At 45.2% G+C, this 19,855-nt stretch overlaps 1 protein-coding gene across 7 annotated transcripts in view; it reads left to right on the forward strand.

Annotated features, from left to right (window-relative positions):
- Positions 1-19,855, forward strand: part of CACNA2D3 (calcium voltage-gated channel auxiliary subunit alpha2delta 3) — a 1,184,653-nt gene that overhangs the window by 927,870 nt on the left and 236,928 nt on the right. For all 7 annotated transcript variants that reach the window (XR_005210766.1, XM_037798412.1, XM_037798419.1 and 4 more), the window contains one exon: positions 482-556. Coding sequence is in view for 6 of the 7 variants with exons in the window: in XM_037798412.1 (XP_037654340.1) it covers positions 482-556 (75 nt within the window). In the remaining variant the exon portion in view is untranslated. The remainder of the gene's footprint in view (positions 1-481; positions 557-19,855) is intronic.

Genomic DNA, 19,855 nt, shown 5'->3' on the forward strand with positions numbered 1-19,855 from the left:
CAGCCCAGGGGAGTACATGTTTGAGATGGCCCCCAAGGGTGTGGAATTGTGGGAAGTCCAGGTGCAAATTAGCGTGAGGCCCCATCTTTCCTTATAATAGGTAAGGAGAAGACACCCAGGTTGATAAAACTCTGTTCACCCGGACATAGGGTCTTTTCAAAAACATTGGCCACTTTCTTATTTTTTTTTAAAAAAGGTAATTGTTTTTGTTTTAAATAAATCAAAATAAGAGGCTTGGATGCCAACATGGGATGTGACATTTTAAATTATGCTATTTGCTGAGCTTATCCTGTGACAGGTCTTCATTTCCACCAAATGTCAAGGATCAGTGCCTTGCATCCATTTTAATGAAATATTGTGCCGATAAGGGTTATGAATGCCAAGTTTAAGTTGTAAATTACTAAATGTCGGTCTGCTTTACGCTTTGCAAATTCACCAGGGAGTAAGCTAATGAAGGTTTCTTTCTCGCTTCCTCTTACAGTTAGGGATTCACGGTTATGCCTTTGCAATCACAAATAATGGATATATCCTGACGCACCCAGAACTCAGGCCACTGGTAAGAGAAATACTTATTTCTGTGTTTTTCCCTTTTACAGTTTTAAAAGATTTCCTTCAGTTCTATGATGACTGCATATGCAGCAGTTTTCCCTTTAAGAGTTCTCTTCATAGTATTGTCTTGCAGTTTGTTTTAATAGTTTATAAATGGTGTTTTGACACGTTACATAAATAATTTAGGGTAAATATATTTACTATCATGCTTTTATCTATCTAGATATATTTACATGTTTGTTCATTTCACATCTGCCAATATATGGAAAAAATGTTCTGTAACTCAAGATAGCTTAAAACCCGTTATAGTGTATCCCTTCATATAACAAATGGCCTCTCATACTCCAACCTGAGAGCCACTTATTTTAAGTCCTATTTTATTTAACAAATTAGATCCAGGATCCCCAGAAATTAATTACAATGGGATTTGTTCCCAAATTACATTGCTTAAGCCCAGTGCCTTTTGGGTAGAAGCTACCTGACACTTATTTTGGTGAAATGAAACAGTTGAGCCTGTCTCCATTTTCAGCAGGGGTGATATCAAGTAGCATCGTCTGGAGACCTGGTACATAAACCACGGTCTTTCTCTTAGCATTGTTTTCACTCTCTCGGAAATGACTGGGGTTCGGCCAAATCCTGGTATTACTGGTGTCCCTGGTTCCCCTGTCATCCCTGGTCCCTGCGGAGTCTGCCTGCTGCAGTGTACTGAGGAGTTTTCTGAGGCAGGCAGGGGTCCTCATCCACTGGCAGTGTCCCCTGCCACTCTGGAGGGGTATTGTCAGTGAGCGTGCAATGTGTTCGCCATCCCTGGGCTGGTTGAAAGGAATTGTAATAAGGCCATCCCTTTGAGTTTGTGTGTATTTAGCTAATTTTAAGGACAATATGAAGGTATAAGGGATAGTACAGTGAACTCTGCTTTATAAAGTTAAGAAAATGTGAGTCGTTTTCTATAGCACTCCACACACACAGGCATGCACACACACAAACACACTCGCGCCCATCCACCCCACACATCTTTTCCCCTTTCATCAAAATTGGGAAATAGCAGCCATGCCTGCTATGCAAATGTTTATTGGCAACGCATCGTGGGGACCGATTCTCTTCTTGCTTGCATCATTGTTTAGAAACAATCCATGTGAGAGCTCCATCATCATCCAACTTTGCTCTAATCACGATGGTATTAACAGAGTCATGGCCACATCATGTGGATCCCATATGCATGCTCTAAGATGAGACTTACAGTCATATCCAATTTCAGCAACCTTTTTTATCAGAAAAGGACTGAATTAACCAGTTAGCTAATTCCAAATGTAACTCAGATATATTGAAAAGTCTGATTGAAAAAGCTGCTGACAGCGACGTGCTTAGCACAGTATCCCATCTCCAGGCCTCCCAGCTGGGGTTGTCTGTTGGGGATGGTAGGAGTTTTGTGTTTGGTGTGGCTGAGTGGGGGCTCCCAGTGCTTATCTATTCCAAATTGGAATGGAACAGAGTCAGTGAAGCAATCAAACCTGGATTCTTCTCCAATGAATGAATTCACTTCTGATTTAAAAGAGGAATGAAATGGAGCCACAGGTCAGAAGTCACCAAGGCATCTTCCCTCTCTCTGCAGCAATGAAACTGATCAGCTCACATCTGCACAGTCACCTTGCAATGTCTTGCTGGTCTTCTGTAACTCCTGGTCATGCCGTAAATGGTCTGTTTTGAACCATTTCAAGAGCTGTGGTCACTGAGAGGACAGCTGAAAGTTCTTAGAAAAGGGGGCCAGTTAACACTATTCCCTTGCTGACAATTCAAATACAAATACAGGCCATTTCTATTCCTGTGTGCTAAATGGTTTCACCAAAAGTGGTAGCTATAGTCAATTCCCATAAACAGGGCGGCTCAAGTACATGCCCCCTGTCTCACTTGTGGAACCATTTTGCGAATGATCCCTGATAAGAACATAAGAAAAGCCCAGCCCAATGGGTCCTCTGTCCCACTCATCTCTCTCTGATCCTGAGGCCATCAGATATTTAGAGGCAGTTTGGGCTCATGCCAACCATTGAGGATTACATGAACTACCCAATCTGAATGTGCTCAGCAGGTGTATATTGACTCTGCCTTGCATTTTGCAGTGTCCTCCTGGGCAGAAGGCATTGGTGAAGTAGAAAGAATTCAACTTTGGCATCACACAGGTTGCCTTTGACCCCTAGTCCTGCCACCTTCTTCTAACTGTTTGACTTTGGGCAAGTCACACAGCCTCCTTGAGCATCATGTTTCTCCTGTAATCCTACCATAATCATAGTATATACATAGTAGGTTCATTGTCAGAGTAAAGGGAATAATGCAAGCAAAGTGCCTGGTGCATTGCATGCCCTCAGGAGATCTAGGGGGCAATGGTGGTTACAATGACATCCTGTTCATGGTATATTTGGTCTCTTGATCTGTGCTCAGCTGTTATTAAGGTTGGGAGGATGTGGTGGTGCTGGATGCTTAGGGGGAGTCTAAAGAACACTTTTTGAGTATTCTGTTGTTTCAGATTGTTATAATGAACATTGGCAGAGTATTGTGTACACACCCAAGTGTATAAATACAGAGTCTCGGGAATCATGAAGTCTGCCGTTATTCTCAGTCTGCCGTCAATGAGGTCTGTGCAACCTCAAACTTGTCTGTAACTCTCTCACTCTCCCTCCCTCCCTCCTTCTCTCTCTCTCTCTCTCTCTCTCTCTCTCTCTCTCTCTCACACACACACACACACACACACACACACACACACGTTTCTTTGTGCTTCCATGGGAATCTTGTGGCTTTATAGGAATCTTGGTTTTACTTTGTGATGCTACAAGAATCTTGGTCAATTTTAGTCTAGACAACAGATTGAGAGCAACTGTACTATGGAGGTTCTACTCTGCTCTATGAGAAGGCCAAAGTTATTAAAAAAAAAAAAAAAAAGGAATAAGAATACTAGTAGCCATAGTAACTGAAGAGTAATAGTTAAGGGTCATCCTACATGGGATGGAATATTCCTGGCTTTAGCATGTACAGGTTGTTAGTTCACCTTTGCTTCTGATGTGTCCCTCCTTCTCCCTCACCACAAGTCTACTCAACACATAGTAGGGATTCAGAAATGAGAAAATTAAGGGATCCTCCACAGCCACTGTTTTCTATTTTGCTTACTTTGGGTTCTTCTGGAGGATGTAACCTGGGAACTTCCCCTGGAAACCTAGTGTCTGCATTGGGCATAAATGCTCTGCAGCCAGAATCCTCCCAAGCACGGTGAGGAGCAGCCGGCTGCTCACGGCTTCCCTGGAGAGCCTGGGCAGGGAATCCTCATTCAAACCCAGCGTGCCTTTTCCCAAGCCCAGCCATATAATTGAATCCTTATAATAAATGGATGTTCCCCTTGGTTCTGGCCGAGGCTGCCAGATTAGCACAGTGGGTGTGAGCATGGGGTTGTGGCCAGCGAGGAGAGGACGGAGCAGGCTCACTTAAAACAACTCTTCTTCCCTCTCCATCTGCCACTGAGGTTGTTTCTGCCTCTGCAGCCAGAGGAAAGAAGTGGGTTTCTCTGAAGCACAATACCAATATTTTTCTAATTTGTCCAATAAAATCTTTCCCCTGAACTTAATGTTTGGCTTCATTTTGTCCAGTATTTTCTTTAATCTTGTATGATTTGGGTGTGAATCATGAAGTGTCTCCAAAAACAACTCAGATGTAGGAGTCTTACTCAGCAAATTCACTTTGGTTTAATTGGCAAAACTGCTAAAGTAATACTTTTCTGTTGATAACTGGGTTTTCCTTAATTCCCCTCTCTCCACCACTCGCTCTTTGCCACCAGCTTTTGACTTCTTGGTAGATTAACTGGCGGTGACTGGACAAACATTTACTTGGCCCCAAGTGTGCACAGTTCCTGTGTCAGACCAAAGTGGGGAGTGAGTTTCATGGGTGTGCTGAGTAACTATTCTCTGAATGGGGAATGAGACAACAGCACAGCAAGAGGGATTCAAGTTAGACCTTGAGGAATGCTTTTTGAGTAGTTATTAAGACACCTGGCATTTTTTGTTGTTGTTGTTCTTTACTACTCTTTATCATTCAGGCTAAAAATACTTCAAGCTATTGCTGCTGAATAGATTTAGTGTCCTTGCCCTTTATTTTTTCTGACTCTTTGAAAATGTTATGGTGGAGCACCAAATATATCTCCTTTTCTTTTGTCCAGTGGGGGACTGAAAGAGATGAGAACTGGAAGGATTGTATGAGAGGAAGGCAGATTGGAGAGAAACCTGCATTTCATTCCCTCAGCATTTGCTGGAGATCCACCATGTTCTGGGCCTGAAAAAGCTCTTTGGAGATACTACAGAGGTGTGCCCTGCTGCAAGGAACTCAAAATCTCATAGGGTGGATAAGATATGTGAGAAGTAACTATAGGCACTAGAGAAGATGCATTGCTCTGTGTGTATGTGTGTGTTTGATTTGCTGTTCTTACTGTGTTTTTCTAACATTAGTATATTCTTCTAACATTGGTTGATGCCTTTCTATGTGCCAGGTACTGTTGCTAGTGCTTTACTTAATGCTTTTAATCATTAGCTAATTTAATGGCCAGCCTAAGATGTAGGGGCAGGGGGAAAGACCCAGAGGATCAAGGGAAGGGGGTGTGAATGGGAGGCCCAGGCAGATGTGGACGATGGTGAGTGCCAGGGGTTCTCCTTGGAGCTGAGGTTCTCTATGCAGAAGGTCGATATCCCGGTACAGGTGGGAAGCCCAGGCACCAAGAGATAAGATGACTTTCCCAAGATCACACAACTAGAAGGTGCCCAAACGAGGAACCCTAACCCGGAGCAGTCTAGATGTGCTAAATCCACTCTGCTGAGTTGGTTCTTCAGGAAATGGGAGGCAGAGTGGTTGGAAGGTGGGAGTGATGAAGAACCTCGTCTCTGCAGCCACTGCAGATAGCAGGGTCATCATTGGACGACAATAGTCAGCATCAGTGTAGACCAGTGCTGTCTGATAGGAACAGAACACGAGGTACAAACATGAGACACTTGTGTAATTTTAAATTTTCCACTAGCCACATTTAAAGTGAAAAGAAACAGATGGAATTCAGTTTCAGAATATGTTTTATTTAACCCAGTACTTTCAAAATATTGTTTCAACATATAATCTAGATAAAAGTTAATACAATATTTTATATTTTTTTCAAACTAAATCTTTGAAATTTGGTGTGTGTTTTACACTTTCAGTACATTTCAGTTGGACTGGCCACATTTCAGGTGTTTCATAGCCATATGTGGCTTGTGGCTACTGTATGGGACAGATGGAGAATGTAGCCAGACATTTCAGGCCAAACTAGCTAAAGTGGATGACAGGACCTCCTGTTTTCTTAAAATGGACTAAAACAGACTCTACCACCACCACCAGTTACCTGCACCATTCTGGAAGTCTGTGTTAGTTAGTTTGTTAGTTAGTTAGCCAGCCAGCCAGCCTCTGTTGAGGTCACTGCCCCTCCCTCCCAGGCTGTGTGTCTCCACTGGTAGGAGGGATAGAGCTGTATAAAATTCAGTGTCATGGAGTCAATGGAGAGGGCAAATGGGCTACCAGTTTGGCTGGACAGCTCTGGCTATTTCAGCCAAGGGCTTCCAGGAGATTGGACTTCCTAAATCAAACCCCACCACTCAGGTCAGAGGGTAGGAAACATCATCCCTATCTGTTCAACCTGAGCTATCAGGTTAAATCGGAATATTTAGATACCAAAATGAATGTGGTTGTCATGAACAATTCAGGTGAACTCTTTAGTGAGCCCAAGTTCTGCAAACAATTGTGTCATGTTCCCAACCTAGAGTCTTCCTGCCTCCTCTGGAACTCGGCATTCCTATCCCAGCCATGGAGCATCCGCAGCCTGAGTTCTAACTGATGTCACCAGCCATTGCCTGTGTTGCTTCTTGACTTTTCCCACCCCACTCTAAACTTTGATCATGCTTCTTTCTTCTTACTGATGGTTTATTTTCCCATGCCCTGTTGTGCTATTGCATGTGGGTTATATGTAGATAGACCCCTGTAGAAGATTATGGAATACATAGATTGACACGTAGACTGTACGGTACTGATAAATGTAAATGTTTTTACATTGTGGTCCCCTCATGTGGAACAGAGTGGCTATCCCTCTGGACACAAGTAAATATATGTTAAATTCTTAGTAGAGGGTGTATATAAAACACCAGTTTAAATAGGAGCTTAAACAGTAGGGACTCTATTAGAATAATTGTCTAGGTCCAATTGACTCAGCTCAAGCAATGAGCCATGTGAGGAAAATCTACATAATTCTAAAAAATTGAGATGCGAAGTTCAAATTTGATCTTTATGTGATTGTGTATATCTTCAGTTATGCAAAGTCTTGCTTACATCCCATACATTTAATAATTTTCTTTTTTTGTAAAATCCTTGGACCAGGAGCACCTCAGTTAATTTCTTCATTTCTTCTTCCCATCTACACCTACTCAATGCAAACGCTAATGTTTTCCCAGTGGTTCAACAGTTGTGGTTGCGGCCTCCACCAGTTGCTTTATCTGGACCCCTCCCCATGCCATCCACCCTTATGTCCCGCTGGGTCTGGCTCCAAAATGCACTCAACTCTGTTCACCTCTCTCTGTCTCTGCCTCCACCTCCTGGTCAGAGCCACTGCCATGCCTCTCCTGATGCCTTTGTCACCTGCAGCTCCTCTCTGGGCCCCTGTTCCTGCCCTGCCAGCCACTGTTCACTCTGGGTCAGATGGGGCCTCACAGACGTTGGTCAGGTAGTGCCACTGCCCTCCTGACCGTGACCCACAGCACCCACAGATCAGGCTCTTGCTTCCTTCCCTGCACAAGCTTGTGCTTCTACGCAGGATGCTCACCTGTGCTCCAGCCATGCCAGCCCTCTGGTCCATTCCCCAAGTTCCTTCCTGCTCCCAGTCCTTGTGCTTGCTCTTCCCTTTACCTGGAATCTCACTCCACCCACCCAAGTAACTGGCTTCTCTTATCCTCTGTGTTTTCAGCTCCCCATGTCACCTCCTTAGAGAGGCCACCCCTGACCCCCAACCAAGGGAGCCACTCCTGTCATTCTCCATCAATCCCACTGCTTTAGTTTCTTTGGATCACTTATCACAACTGGTAAATGTCTGTGTGTTGAATTTTACCTCTGTGTTTTCTGTGAGTACAAGCTCCAAAAGATCTGGAAACTCTGCTGCTGCACAGAGGAGGTAGTCCGCAAATACTTGTCACATGACTGAATAAATGTGTGAGTACCAGTTTCCTACAATAAATGCTAAGTGTTGTAGGTACTGTGCATTCATTCATCAAACATGTATTGAGTCCTGGCTATGACAGGCACAGAAAAGTAAGCCAAATGTAGTTGGTCACTTTCCTTTCTTTCTCTCCCACTCACCTGTGAGCATTCATCAGATGTCCCTTGAGTCAAGCACTGGGCTAACTAATGGACAAACGGAAGCAGGTAGAATGATGTCTCTGCCCACAAGAAGCTCACCACACAAAGCAAGAAGTTCCCTGATGGCCGGAGGGGCTAAGAAAGCCTATGGACACACAGAGGACATATCTGCTTTCCTTGAGGAAAGGTGCCTGGGAGGCAGGCGGGCTTCCCGGAGGAGGTGACATGCACACTAACTGCATCCACCACTCTGAGAATGTTGCCCCACAGTCGCCCCAGGACCGCTGCCCTCAGGATGGGCCGGGCATGACTTCCCTTTCTGGTCTCAGAGCCATGGATTCTGCTGGCTGGTGCTCTTTGGGGTGTAGAGGGTGGGAACTTAGCCACATTTACAAACCTTTCAGTGGTTCCCAAATGCAGGAATCCCTTCTGGGCTCCTGGCTCTCAGCTCTCAGGCTCTCGAGGAACTGAAAGCCTCTCACCAGTAGGTGGCGCACTGGCACTGCCATGTGCTCCGGTCTCTCCGGGGACGGTGTCCCTGCCGGAGCAGATTCTCAGAGCAGAGTCCCAGGCATCTCTGATTTAGGCCTGGTCTGAATCCACTCTGTTTAGTTTAAAGGAAAGAATTAACTGATGCTTAGTAAGTGCATCTGATCAGAGGAGTGTTTTCTCTGAGAAAAAATAAACAAGACTGTATCACCCCCATGCAGAGCCTGCTCTTTTTGAAATCATTTGGCAAAAGAGGAAACAGAGCCTTGTGTGCTTTTTTCCCCTGGTGAAATTGTTGAGGGCACTGCCTGAACCATCCCAGCATGGACACTTGAGTGGGAGCGTTGGAATTTTGCGGGTGAATGCCAACACCTTGCCATCTCCAAGGTTAAGGAAGTCAGTGGGGTGGCTGGATTTCTGTTGAGTGGGAGCTGCATCCCGCTCTGCAGACCTCAAGAAGTCAAACCCGCAGCCTCTTGTCCCCCAACTTCTGTGGCAGGGTGTGGGCTTGGACGCTTAGGGACTAGATGGAGTGTGGGAATCAGTTCCTCACCTAATTTTTGAGCACCTACAATGTGCCTTCCTAACATCCTCCATGTCCTGGGCAGGCCTGCAGATAGGGGGTGGGGATAATCATGGAACTGTGGTTTGGCACATTCAAGACCCAGCTCTGGGCAGACACCCTGACATCCTCTGTAAGTCCTCTCAATGCCCTGCACATGGGTGCTTAGGGCAGAGGTTAACCCTGTATGAAGATAGTCTCTGAAGCCTAAGCCAAGGCCTGTGCCAATCAGAAGGTAAATTTCCATCAGTCTTCAGGAAAAAAAAAAAAAAAAAAAGATGACTTTGGACATGTTTTTTATAAGTTTATAAAATCAACTTATTCAATTGAAAGAACTGTCCTGAATGCTGAGGTTGTGTTATAGTCTTCTTTGACAAAATGAAAGCTGGGCCAGAGATCCCCCATAACCCCTCCAGCTCTCTTTCCCCACCCCTGCTCTCTGCCCCTGGAGGCCCACCTTCGGGAGCCCAGCAAGGGCGTCCCTGTCCTCAGCTACAGGCTGCTGGTGTGTTCATCCCTGTTCCTCCTGGACCAGCTGTGCCCCAGGCTCAAGTCCTATAAGCCTCCCCCTCCAGGTGGCTTTCTCACTCCTAGGGTCCTGTAACTGCTCCCTCCCTCTATCCCTTCATGCAGAGTGAGAGAAAAGGTCCCCACTCTTTCTAGCTTTGTGGTACTGCACCGTTTCTTGTAGTTTCCCCCACCCTGCCCACACCGCTGTTATAGTCCCTTGAATACCTCCTTCATTAGCCAGCTTGACTCTGCCATCTGCTTCCCAGTGGGTCCCTAACTAATACAAAGGCAAGAGTAGACGGAAGGCTTGTTTTCCTTAAGTCCTTAGTTTTCCAAGAAGAAAAGAGAGAAAGGAGAATGGAAGGAAAGAAAGAAGAACAAAAAGGAAAGGGAGGGAAGGAAGGAAGCAAGGAAAGAATGGGAGGAGGAGGAGGGGAAAGAGGCAGGGAGAGGAGACAAATGGAAAGGAAAGAGAAAGCAGATCAGTTCCTTTATTCACCCGTCCATTCTTATTGTTTCATTTATCTCCCATTTCGTGAAGAAGGAGAGATTGTATATACCCTTCTGATAAATTCCACTTTTGTTCAAGTGATGTGGAATTGCTGTTTCTTGCATGATGGATACAACCATGAAATTCCAAAGTGTGGGAACCACTGTGGTGTGGCTCTGGCCCCGGCTCTCATGGGGCTCACAGTTCCCCCCATCCCTTCCCACCCTACCCCCACCTCTCCTCTGCAAAACTTTCTCCCTCTCAACCTCACCTCCCTCAGCCCCCAGCATGCTTCTCTCCCCATCCCACCAGGCTTCTTGCACAGGCCTTTGAATTTGGGTTCTGAACCACATTGCGGAAATATCTTAATACATCGGCCCTCTCACTATACCACAAGCCACCTGAAGACATGGATTAGATTGTTTTGTTCACCCCTGTATCTCCAGGGCCTAGCGAGGTACCTGGCCAAGGAGGTAGAATTATAAATAAATTGGGAGACAAAACCCACATTCAGGAAACAAAGCAAACAATGAAAGTATATTATTAAGCACTAGGGTGAAAGTGCTGACAAGAATTAGAAATTATAAGAGGACTTGGTGTCTAGCGGTAGCTGGGTGGCTGGGGAAGGCTGCACAGTTTGTGATCTATCTAATTGAGAGCAGCAGAGGACCCTTCAGATACCTGGATGAGTAAGGACTCATTTGTACTTGCGTGCTGCTGCAGGCAACTGCCTGACTCTCCCTTCTTCCTGACCCCTCCTTCCCTCCCTTCTTTCCTTTCCTTCAACTAGCACATCTTTATTGAACACCTATCATGTGCCAGGCACTCTATTAGGCACTGGGAATCTAGTGATAAAACCAAACAAACATAACCCACCCCTCCCTTTCTTTGGTGTTTGCAGTCCAATGGAGAAGATAAGGTTTCTAAAAGCTCATAAATAAACAAATAACATTTTAAAAACATGTACATTTCAATAAAGCTCTCTGAAGGAAACAAAGATTAGAGGAAACAAAAAAATAGGGAGAGACACCTACCTTAGTTGGGTGGTCAGGGAGAGTGGAGATGGCATTTTAAGCTGAAACCTGGAGGATGAGAAAGAAATCGCCATGCAGAGACTGTCAGGGAGAGGCCAGGCCGAGGGAGCAGTAGGGACAAAGATCCTGAGGCAGGGGGCGTTCAGTGTGTCATGTACTGGAATCCACCAGGATGTTTAGACGGACTTCCAAAGGAGAGGGTGCGTGATCTGAGTTTTTACTGAAAAATTCATATATGGAAGCTCACCTGACGAAGCAGCCATTGTTGATGCCTTGCCCATATCCCCTCAGCCCTTACTATTTCCACACATGCCAGATCAGCTTGCAGCTTCCAAGCTGATCTGGCATGTGTGAAGACTTTTCTGGTCTTTTGAGCCCACTCTTCCCAGGCATCCCACAGGCTGAAATGGCCGAGGAATTAGCATCCCTCTACCAGGGACTGATGGGACTCTCGTGTGGGCTTTCTCGGAGCTGTGTGTTCTGCACACTCCCTGCGTTCCCCAGTGGGATTAAGCTCCAGTTGCCCACAGTGGTAACAACCTTGATAATGCACCAGTGTTGGCTGCCTTCCCTTCTCCATACCAAGTTCCCATTTCCCTATGGGTATTTCCTGGGAAACCCTCCCTCCCCCAAAAAACCTTGCACTTGAATCCTGGCCTCAGGATGCTGAGAGAATACAAAACAAAACACCAGAGAACTGATATTTCTCTGCAAATATTTATTTGCTCTAGACGATAGCTTCAAATGCCATTTCCTGTGCACCCATATAGACCTTTGCATTAATACGATGGCCACAGGCACACTTTCCATTCCATTTCAGGCCCCTGCACATCTGTTCCGCTCACACTAGCCTGCTTGGAGAATCCTCATTTGTACTTAGAAGTACCAGGGAGCATGGGCTTTATGCTTAATAATCAAGATCAGGCTGTTAAAGGAAATTTGGTTTAGAGAGAGGATTCTCTGCTGCTTTATTGTTTGGCAAGAGCATTTGACAAAGAAAAAGCTTTTCTTTTCACTGGACACACTCTGACCTTTGTTTTACTAGATTAATTTCATATCTAGAGTACCCCATCTTGGATGATGAATTAGCAATAAAAAGCTCATCAAAATGTAATTACATACAATGTGTTGAATAATGATCTCTTAAAAATTCCTATAGATTTGTTTGCACCTCCTTCTCCTCCCGGGGGAAATGAGTCTCAGCTGCTAGCTACTAGTCCCAGCTCAGGAATGCAAACCCTGGCGGTATTGTGAGGCTGAGATGTGAGCGCTGGCTTCTGTCATCGCCAAGTGTCATCTAATTGATCAATTGCTTTTCTCCATGTGATGCACATCTTTATATAATTTAAAGGACCATCTCAACGGGGGTAGGAATACACAGGAAGTGGAAGCTCAAGGCAGAGTGAAACACTCCCCTTCTCCATCTGTAGCTGCCTGCCTGTTGGGGGGAGGGAGGAGTTATTAATTAAAACGTTAACTGCCCAGACAATAGAAGGCAGGGTAGAATGGAGAAAGCCTGGGAAGTGAGCCTTAAAGCTTTCTTAACTGTAAATTCCGGGAAAGTTTGTCCCTCCTTATAAAAGGAAAATAGAGCTCTCTGAATCTCAGAGGGGACACAATTGACCTGCTTATGTGGTCTGAGGCTTTCCCAAGGAGCCCTTCTTTTCCCTCTCCAGGGAGGTGGACTTGGGCAGGGAGATAACCTAACCTCACCCTCACTCCATTGAGAGGCCGTGTGTAAAACTCTACAGCTGGAGCTGACAGCAGAATATTCAGATGATTCCAACAGTGTAAATGCCTGCACTCATTTGAATAACTGAAGAATTCAGTCATTTGAATGCCAGTGATTATTCCTCTTAGAGTTTACATTTTAGAAAGACAGTGCATCTGAATCCTCGTGAGAGCATTAAATTGCTATCTAATTAGCAGTCCCAAATTATATACATCTAAAAGATAATTAAAGGTTTCAAGGCTGTTGGAATAACTGGTTATCCATTTAAATGAATCGTTAGAAATTTGTTGGTAATGTGTGGAGTTTTCTTCTATTTCTTGCTTCCCTCTTTGAAGTTCAGTAGACCCAACCTCATGGGGTTAAGTCTGGTAGCGGTAAGATAAAGGCAGATGTTTTTAATTATTGCAGCTCAAACCCCCAAATAATTATAAGCAGCTGTCATTTTTGCATAATCCTAAATGATAAGACCCAAAGAATGCAAATAAAAATGTTGAGACCATGGACTTTTGGGTGCAATAATTCAACCCCTGTTGCACCACTGATGGTTGTGCTTCACCGGGGAGTGCAAAGATTTTTGCTCAACTTTCATAATCAGGGACAGGCAAGTGTATTTCTGGACATCCCTCTCACATGCCATTTCTACATTCTCTGTGAATATTTGCTGGGCAAAGGGAAACACCAACATATTTGGAATATTGAGGCAAAAAAGTAATTTTGCTAAGGCATGCAGGGCTTTGCCAAAAGTTCTACCCAGCCTCACATCCCCCTTTTGTCTCCTTTGAGGGGAATCCACCCGCTTATTTCCCCACCAACACCTCCTCCCCCCATTCGGTGGCATGATAATATGGTACTTACTGGCATCTCTTTGGGTCATAATTCGGGATTTTACAGGATTGGCTACTTCTGTGCCAGCTGGCGAGGACCAGAAATCCCAAATGATAGGCTGACCAGGCAGCCCCAACCCAGGAGGCTCTGGATTCAAGTCTTAATCAAATGCTTTATCTGCCTGTCTCTTTCTGGAAGAGTGGGAGCCTCTTAAAGAGCAATTCAAGGGGACATTTACTGTAGCCGCGATGGCTTCTTGCATTTGGACCCAATGGCTAAAAAACTGAAGTTGAACATAGCAAGGCACTCAATTGACCCCAGGCAGAGCTGAAGCCAGACTATGCAAAAGACAAATCCAGATCATCAGCTAGAAGGAAGGTGTCATACTCATGCGCACACACACAGACACACATGTACACACTTAGCCCAATTAAATCAGAGGTGCAAGGACCCCCCTCCCCAACTAAGGGATGCTTAAGGCAGATTTAAATTGAGACAGAGACCTGGGTTGGCAGAAATATAACCAAGCAGAAGGAATTGCCCAATGAGCTAAGCTTAACTTCTTGGGGATGGTAAGGATAAAGAGATAAAAGAGGAGATAATTCAGACCTGAAACATTCAGAAATGGACAGGCAATGAAGAAATATAGGGATTTCCCAAATATATCCCGGGTATTAGAATCAGTTAAAATGTTCTGATTCTCCCAAATGCTTGATTCTCCCAAAAGGCTCCCCCAGACTTTTTAGCTACACTCCAGGAAAAGTTTTTTTGTGTGACTGGGAGGGGTGAAAGCGTTAGTCTGACTTCTGGTACTGTAGCAGACTTGATTTTAATATGGGTTGGATTCCCCCTGGATGGACATGAAGCGCATGTCCATCCAGGCTCAAATTCAAATATAACTATTACATTCATGTGTATCTAATGGAAAGATTCCTTTAAGAGTTGCAGATTCAAAACTCTTCTCTGCTCAGCTGTGGCATTATAGGGACCTGGCGTATACCTCCCCCAATCATCTCGGCTCCATGACCAGAAGGCCACGGAGCTCGAGAGCAGTCTTTAGCCAGATACCTGGGGCCAAACCTTAGCCCTGCCTCCCTCAACCATGTGACTTTGGAAATGTGACTTAACCTCCCTCAGCTTGGTTTCCTCCACTGAAGAATGAGGACAAAAATAGTACCTACTGCATGAGCTTGTTAGGAGGATTAAATGAGATATTCACAAAGTACCATGCATGGTAAGCATGTGTTTGTTAAGTGAATATGCATACTAATTTATTCATTCATTCTGTTCACCCATTCATCAAATATTCATGCAGAACCTAACCTTTGCCAGGCACTGTCCTCGGCACTGCAGGTTTGATGGTGACCAAAAATGCCTCTTTCCCAAAGATGCTTAGGATCTACTCAGAGACACAGGCAAGGAAGTGAGTAATTTGCAGGACAGTGTGATGGGGGCTGGGATGGGGTCACCGCAGGAAGCCTAGGGGAATATGGAAGGGCCTGATCTGACCCTGACCTGACCCAACCAGCACAGGACAGACTGCCCAGGTGATGTCTCGGCCACATCCTGAGGAGTAGCAGGAATTGGCCACTTGATTCCGAGTTGGGGTAAAGGGTGTTTGGAGAAGACGGACTGGTGTGTGCAGAGGCCTGAAGGGGGTGGTGAGAGACGAGAGCAGCAAGCAGAGGTGGAGAGATGGGGTCTTGCAGCATTCTAGAAAGTTGGGCATTATCCTCCAGAGCATGAGGAGCCATAAGGCTTCCATGCCGAGCAGTGGTATGATCTGATTTTGATTTTAGGAGAATCCTTCTGGCTGAACCCAGGAGATGGATTGGAGTAGGGTAGACCCCAGGCAGGGAGGCTGCTTAGGAGATATTTGCTGTCATCAAGGGAGAGGTGATCGTGGTGGCCTGGACTTGGTTAGTGGCACAAGGATGTGATGCAATCTTGAGGGACACTGAGAAGGTAGAAGCAATGGGATATAGTAACTTGGTGGGCCCTGGTTTCTCTGCCTGGCCCACCAGCCTCTTTCTCTGACTATACTCACCAGTTCCAGCCATTGCCCACATTTCCATGGTCACAGACAAATATAATACCCAGAGAACTCGGTCAGCCTTGCAGGGGACTTTTGGTTTTCCTGTGTGTCATGAATCACATCAGAAGTCTTTTGGACTTACTCAGACCAGCACATACATCCGGAAACATTTTTTAAAAGGTATATCACTATAATCAAGAAACATGAAACAAAATTAAAAAAACATGTTGCCATGTGACCAGACCAGGGGACTAGATGGACTGATGATGTATGCAAACCTGCTCAGCTTGGTGGCCGGCGTGTGGCCGGGGGACCAGATGGCCACATGTGTGTTTGTGCTGCAGGGTGCTGACTGCTCAGAGTGCCGCCAAACAAAGGTCACCCCCACTGGGAAGGGAGAGAGACTCGAGGTAGAAGGATCAGGGGCACCTTCATGGAGGAGATGGGCACAGAGGAGGATCCCTTCAGGTCTTCTCTTCCTTCTCAAGATCTTTAATTTATTAAAGATAAAAAGCCAAGCCAAATGAAGCTGTCAAGCCAAACAGCTCCCTAACTTTAAACACACACGTGTCTCTTTGCGTATGTCTCTGTGTGTGTGTGTGTGTGTGTGTGTGTGTGTGTGTGTGTGTGAGACAAAGGCTCTGGAGTCACAAGTGGGTTGATAACATTGTAGGCATAAATTAGAGTCAAAGATAATGGATGTGGGCTTGCAAGAAAGGCTTCCTTTCCCTGTTTCTCCATCTCTCTATGTACTTCGCATGCAATTCACTGCCAGCTCTCTGCCTTTCATGTAATTTAGTACAAAAACTTTGAAGCTGCAAGATCTCTCTGTTCTGACTGCCATTCCTCCCAGCTGAGCCTGTGAGTCTAGGGTCCTCTTCCCAGTGACTGCACTGGGGATGGGCATTAGGAATGGGGGTGACTAGATAGGAGTGGATGGGCCCCTATTACTGATTGCAGGAGACAATCCAGCAACACAGAGAACTCGCTCTGCACAGGAGGTCGGCAACAGCAGCGTTTGAAGGCTCACACGTTTTACTACATTGTTGGTTGGTACAATTTTCTGTCTTCACTTGAGTGAATAAGGAAATTCACTCTCTTTACAATTTCAAAACTGGAATCCATCTGTGATGCCCAATTGTACCCCATCTTCAAAAAGGCCTGATGGGTTCCACATCCCCAAGGGTCTTTTGATATAGTCAGCTGCTCAAAGGATAATGCCAAAAAAAGTTTTGTAACTTAAAAAAAAAAAAAAAAAATTACTTGCTGAGCATCATAGGCAAACTCTTAAATTATAGAGGGCCTCTTTTTACCCCAGACCTCATCTTCTAATGGCACAATGACTTCTGAAATCTTTATGTAAAATCAGCTTTGGAATATGGCATACATCCATGCTCTGAAACTCAGGGCCACTCTATTTTTTTTTAATTCATTTTATTGAGATATATTCACATACCATGCAGTCGTACAAAACAAATCATACATTCGACTGTTCACAGTACCATTACATAGTTGTGCATGGGGCCACTCTATTTTAAACTTGGAATTTCATCCTGAAGTCTGTCTCACATTTAACTTTTACTCCGGGAAACTTTAGGGAGGTTTTCGTCTTGAAGTGTTCTAATGCTCAGAGCAGATGTCCCCCAGGTGCCCGCAGGTATCTCGATATTGTACGAAGCATCATGCACCTTGCATCGTGCACCTTCTCTGGCAGGCTGGCCAACCTCCCTCTGTATTACCCCCATCCTGAGTCAGCAGGCCTGGAGCTGCCACCCTTCTCCAGGAGCCCCATTTCCTGTCCCTTTGCTGGCACGAAACATTCCGCCCTCCCCAGTCACTCAGCACGATTATAATTTTTATGACTAGCTCGCTACTGCAAGACAGACTGGCTTTTCGAAAATGGGGAGTTTAAATCCAGCCACGGTACAGTAAGCCGCATTTGACCTACAAAAACGGCGGCGAGGCACAGCTCTGACTCAGGGCTGCTGAGCCAGGCCCTCCTCTCGCAGGACACTGATTAAGATAAAGGTCATTCGGGTTTTCAAAGAGGCGGCTTAATTATTGTTTTTTAAGAAAATACCAAAGCCGTTTTAGTTTTGCAGTGATCAAAAGGATTTTGTAATAATACTAAGAGAGCACGTAGAACTTTTCATCTTTGAGATGCTTAAAAACATTAATTAATAAGAGCACAGCACCTTTTAGCAAAAGGAAAAGGCTTGTTGTCAGGACATGCCCTGTTGCCGCTCTCCTACCTTCCTGCTGGGTTTTGCCACACCCTCATGGCCCTGTTTCCCTCTGGTGTATCTGAGCTTCTCATCTTTCCCTGAACATGTAAGATTGCATCTCCCAATCCAATCTCATCGGAATTTCTCTCTGCCTCATGTCTGTTTCATCAAGTCACGCATCTTATCCGGAGAAGTCTGGGCTGTTATGGGGCACACAGCCAAAGAGGCTGGCAAAATCTTTGTGGAAATCCTGACTAAAATGGTATCATCAGGTACTACAAGGTTTCTCCGAGGTCCTGAATTGGTTGATTAAATAAGATATGCATATTGGGCATGTGGCGGGGGTGCATTGCAGTCACTAGTATATAGTAGTTCCTGCAGCCTCGGCCATTAAGGCTGGTCTTGGGGCCAACCCATATGAGTCGTCGTTAATAGAGATGTGACCAGCTGGTGGGATGGACTCCAACGTGGCTCTGCAGCCATCAATGTCCCTGCCATCTGAGCTAACGGCCTGAGTTAGCAAGGAGGAGAGCATCTCAAAGGAGGGATCAGAGTCTCTGAAATGACGCAGACTTGGGTTTGAATCTCGATTCCAAGGCTTATTGGCCATCTCACCGAGGGACTTACCCTCCCTGAGCTCTGCATGTCCCCATCTGTGAAATTATTGGAGTCGTGAGAATCAAATGAGACTTGTCTATCCCTTAACATAGTGCATGGCACAAGAAATAGTCATTCTTCTAGAAGAATGATTGAAGAATTACTGAAGGCAGTCACTTGGAAAGCAGAACAGTTCAATGATTACATTTTATAAATTCTTTGTTGGCGAAACAGTGAACTTTGGAAACTAGAAACACTAACTGTTTAAAAATGCTCACCCTTTGGGAAACATAGCAGAATGTCAGGTGTTGATCTCTGTGTTGTGGTTGTATGGGTCATATTTTTTTATTTGTATACTTTTCATTATTTTCCAAGTGTTCTACAGTAAGCAAATGTGACATTAATTATGAGAAAATAAATTAAGAAAACAGCAGACATTTGACCCATTTAGGCTCTAGCACTCATGGTACTGCCCCTGATCCCCAGGAGAGCCCTGGCTGACAGAGGCTTTGATCGCCTTTCCCTGGGGCCACCTCCTCTGAGGCTGGACGTACTGTCACAGTCAGGAACCTTAATTTGCAACTGGCAGGATGGAATCAAATTGTCAAATTTGTGGGCAAGAGACCATCACTGTGTCAAAGGCCCAGTTTCCCACCTGCCTACAGAAGCACAACCTTGTCTGAGAATCTTTGCTCTGGCCAGTAAGAAGAGTGGCTGCCCGGCTTAAAGTTCAACTGCCTCTTTAAAGGAATAGGCTTATTAATAAACAATGATACTGTTAAGGACCATTTTATCCCATGAACTTACTCTCTAGGGGTGAACTCTGTGAGGCAGGGGGCTGCCAAGACTCAGAAGTCAGCAATAATAGCAGCAGTTATTAGTAATGGCCAAGTGTGCATTTTTTCAAGCCATATTTGTTAGGACATATGATATGCCGGGCTCTATTCTCAGTCGCATGCATGCCCATCTGCTCCTCGCTGTGGCCCTGTGAACGGATTCTGTTACCTCCATTAGGACAGTGGGGCTCAGAGAAGTGTACACCTAACCTGGAACACACAGCATGTAAGCACGTAGGTGGAGACCCTGTCATAATCTAAGTCTGACTCCAGGGCCCTGGCTTTTAACCACCCTCCTAAACAGCTTCCCGTGATGTAGCCAAATTCACTGGTGGTGAATTATCATCAGCTCCTTGAGAGCAGGAGATTATCCTTCTCCAGGTGGCTTCTCCATGCTTTCCCAGCTCCATGTGCTTGCCTGAACCTGGAACAAAGCCTGATAAATATTACGTGTCCAATAACATTTTTGGATGCTTGGATGAACAAATGAGTGAACAAAGGAATGCATGGATGAATGAGTTAAGGAAGGAAATATCCAGAGACCATTTAGGCCCTACCCTCTTGTGTATGGAG

Source organism: Choloepus didactylus, chromosome 1 (assembly GCF_015220235.1).
Source record: "Choloepus didactylus isolate mChoDid1 chromosome 1, mChoDid1.pri, whole genome shotgun sequence".
Classification (NCBI taxonomy): Eukaryota; Metazoa; Chordata; class Mammalia; order Pilosa; family Megalonychidae; genus Choloepus; species Choloepus didactylus.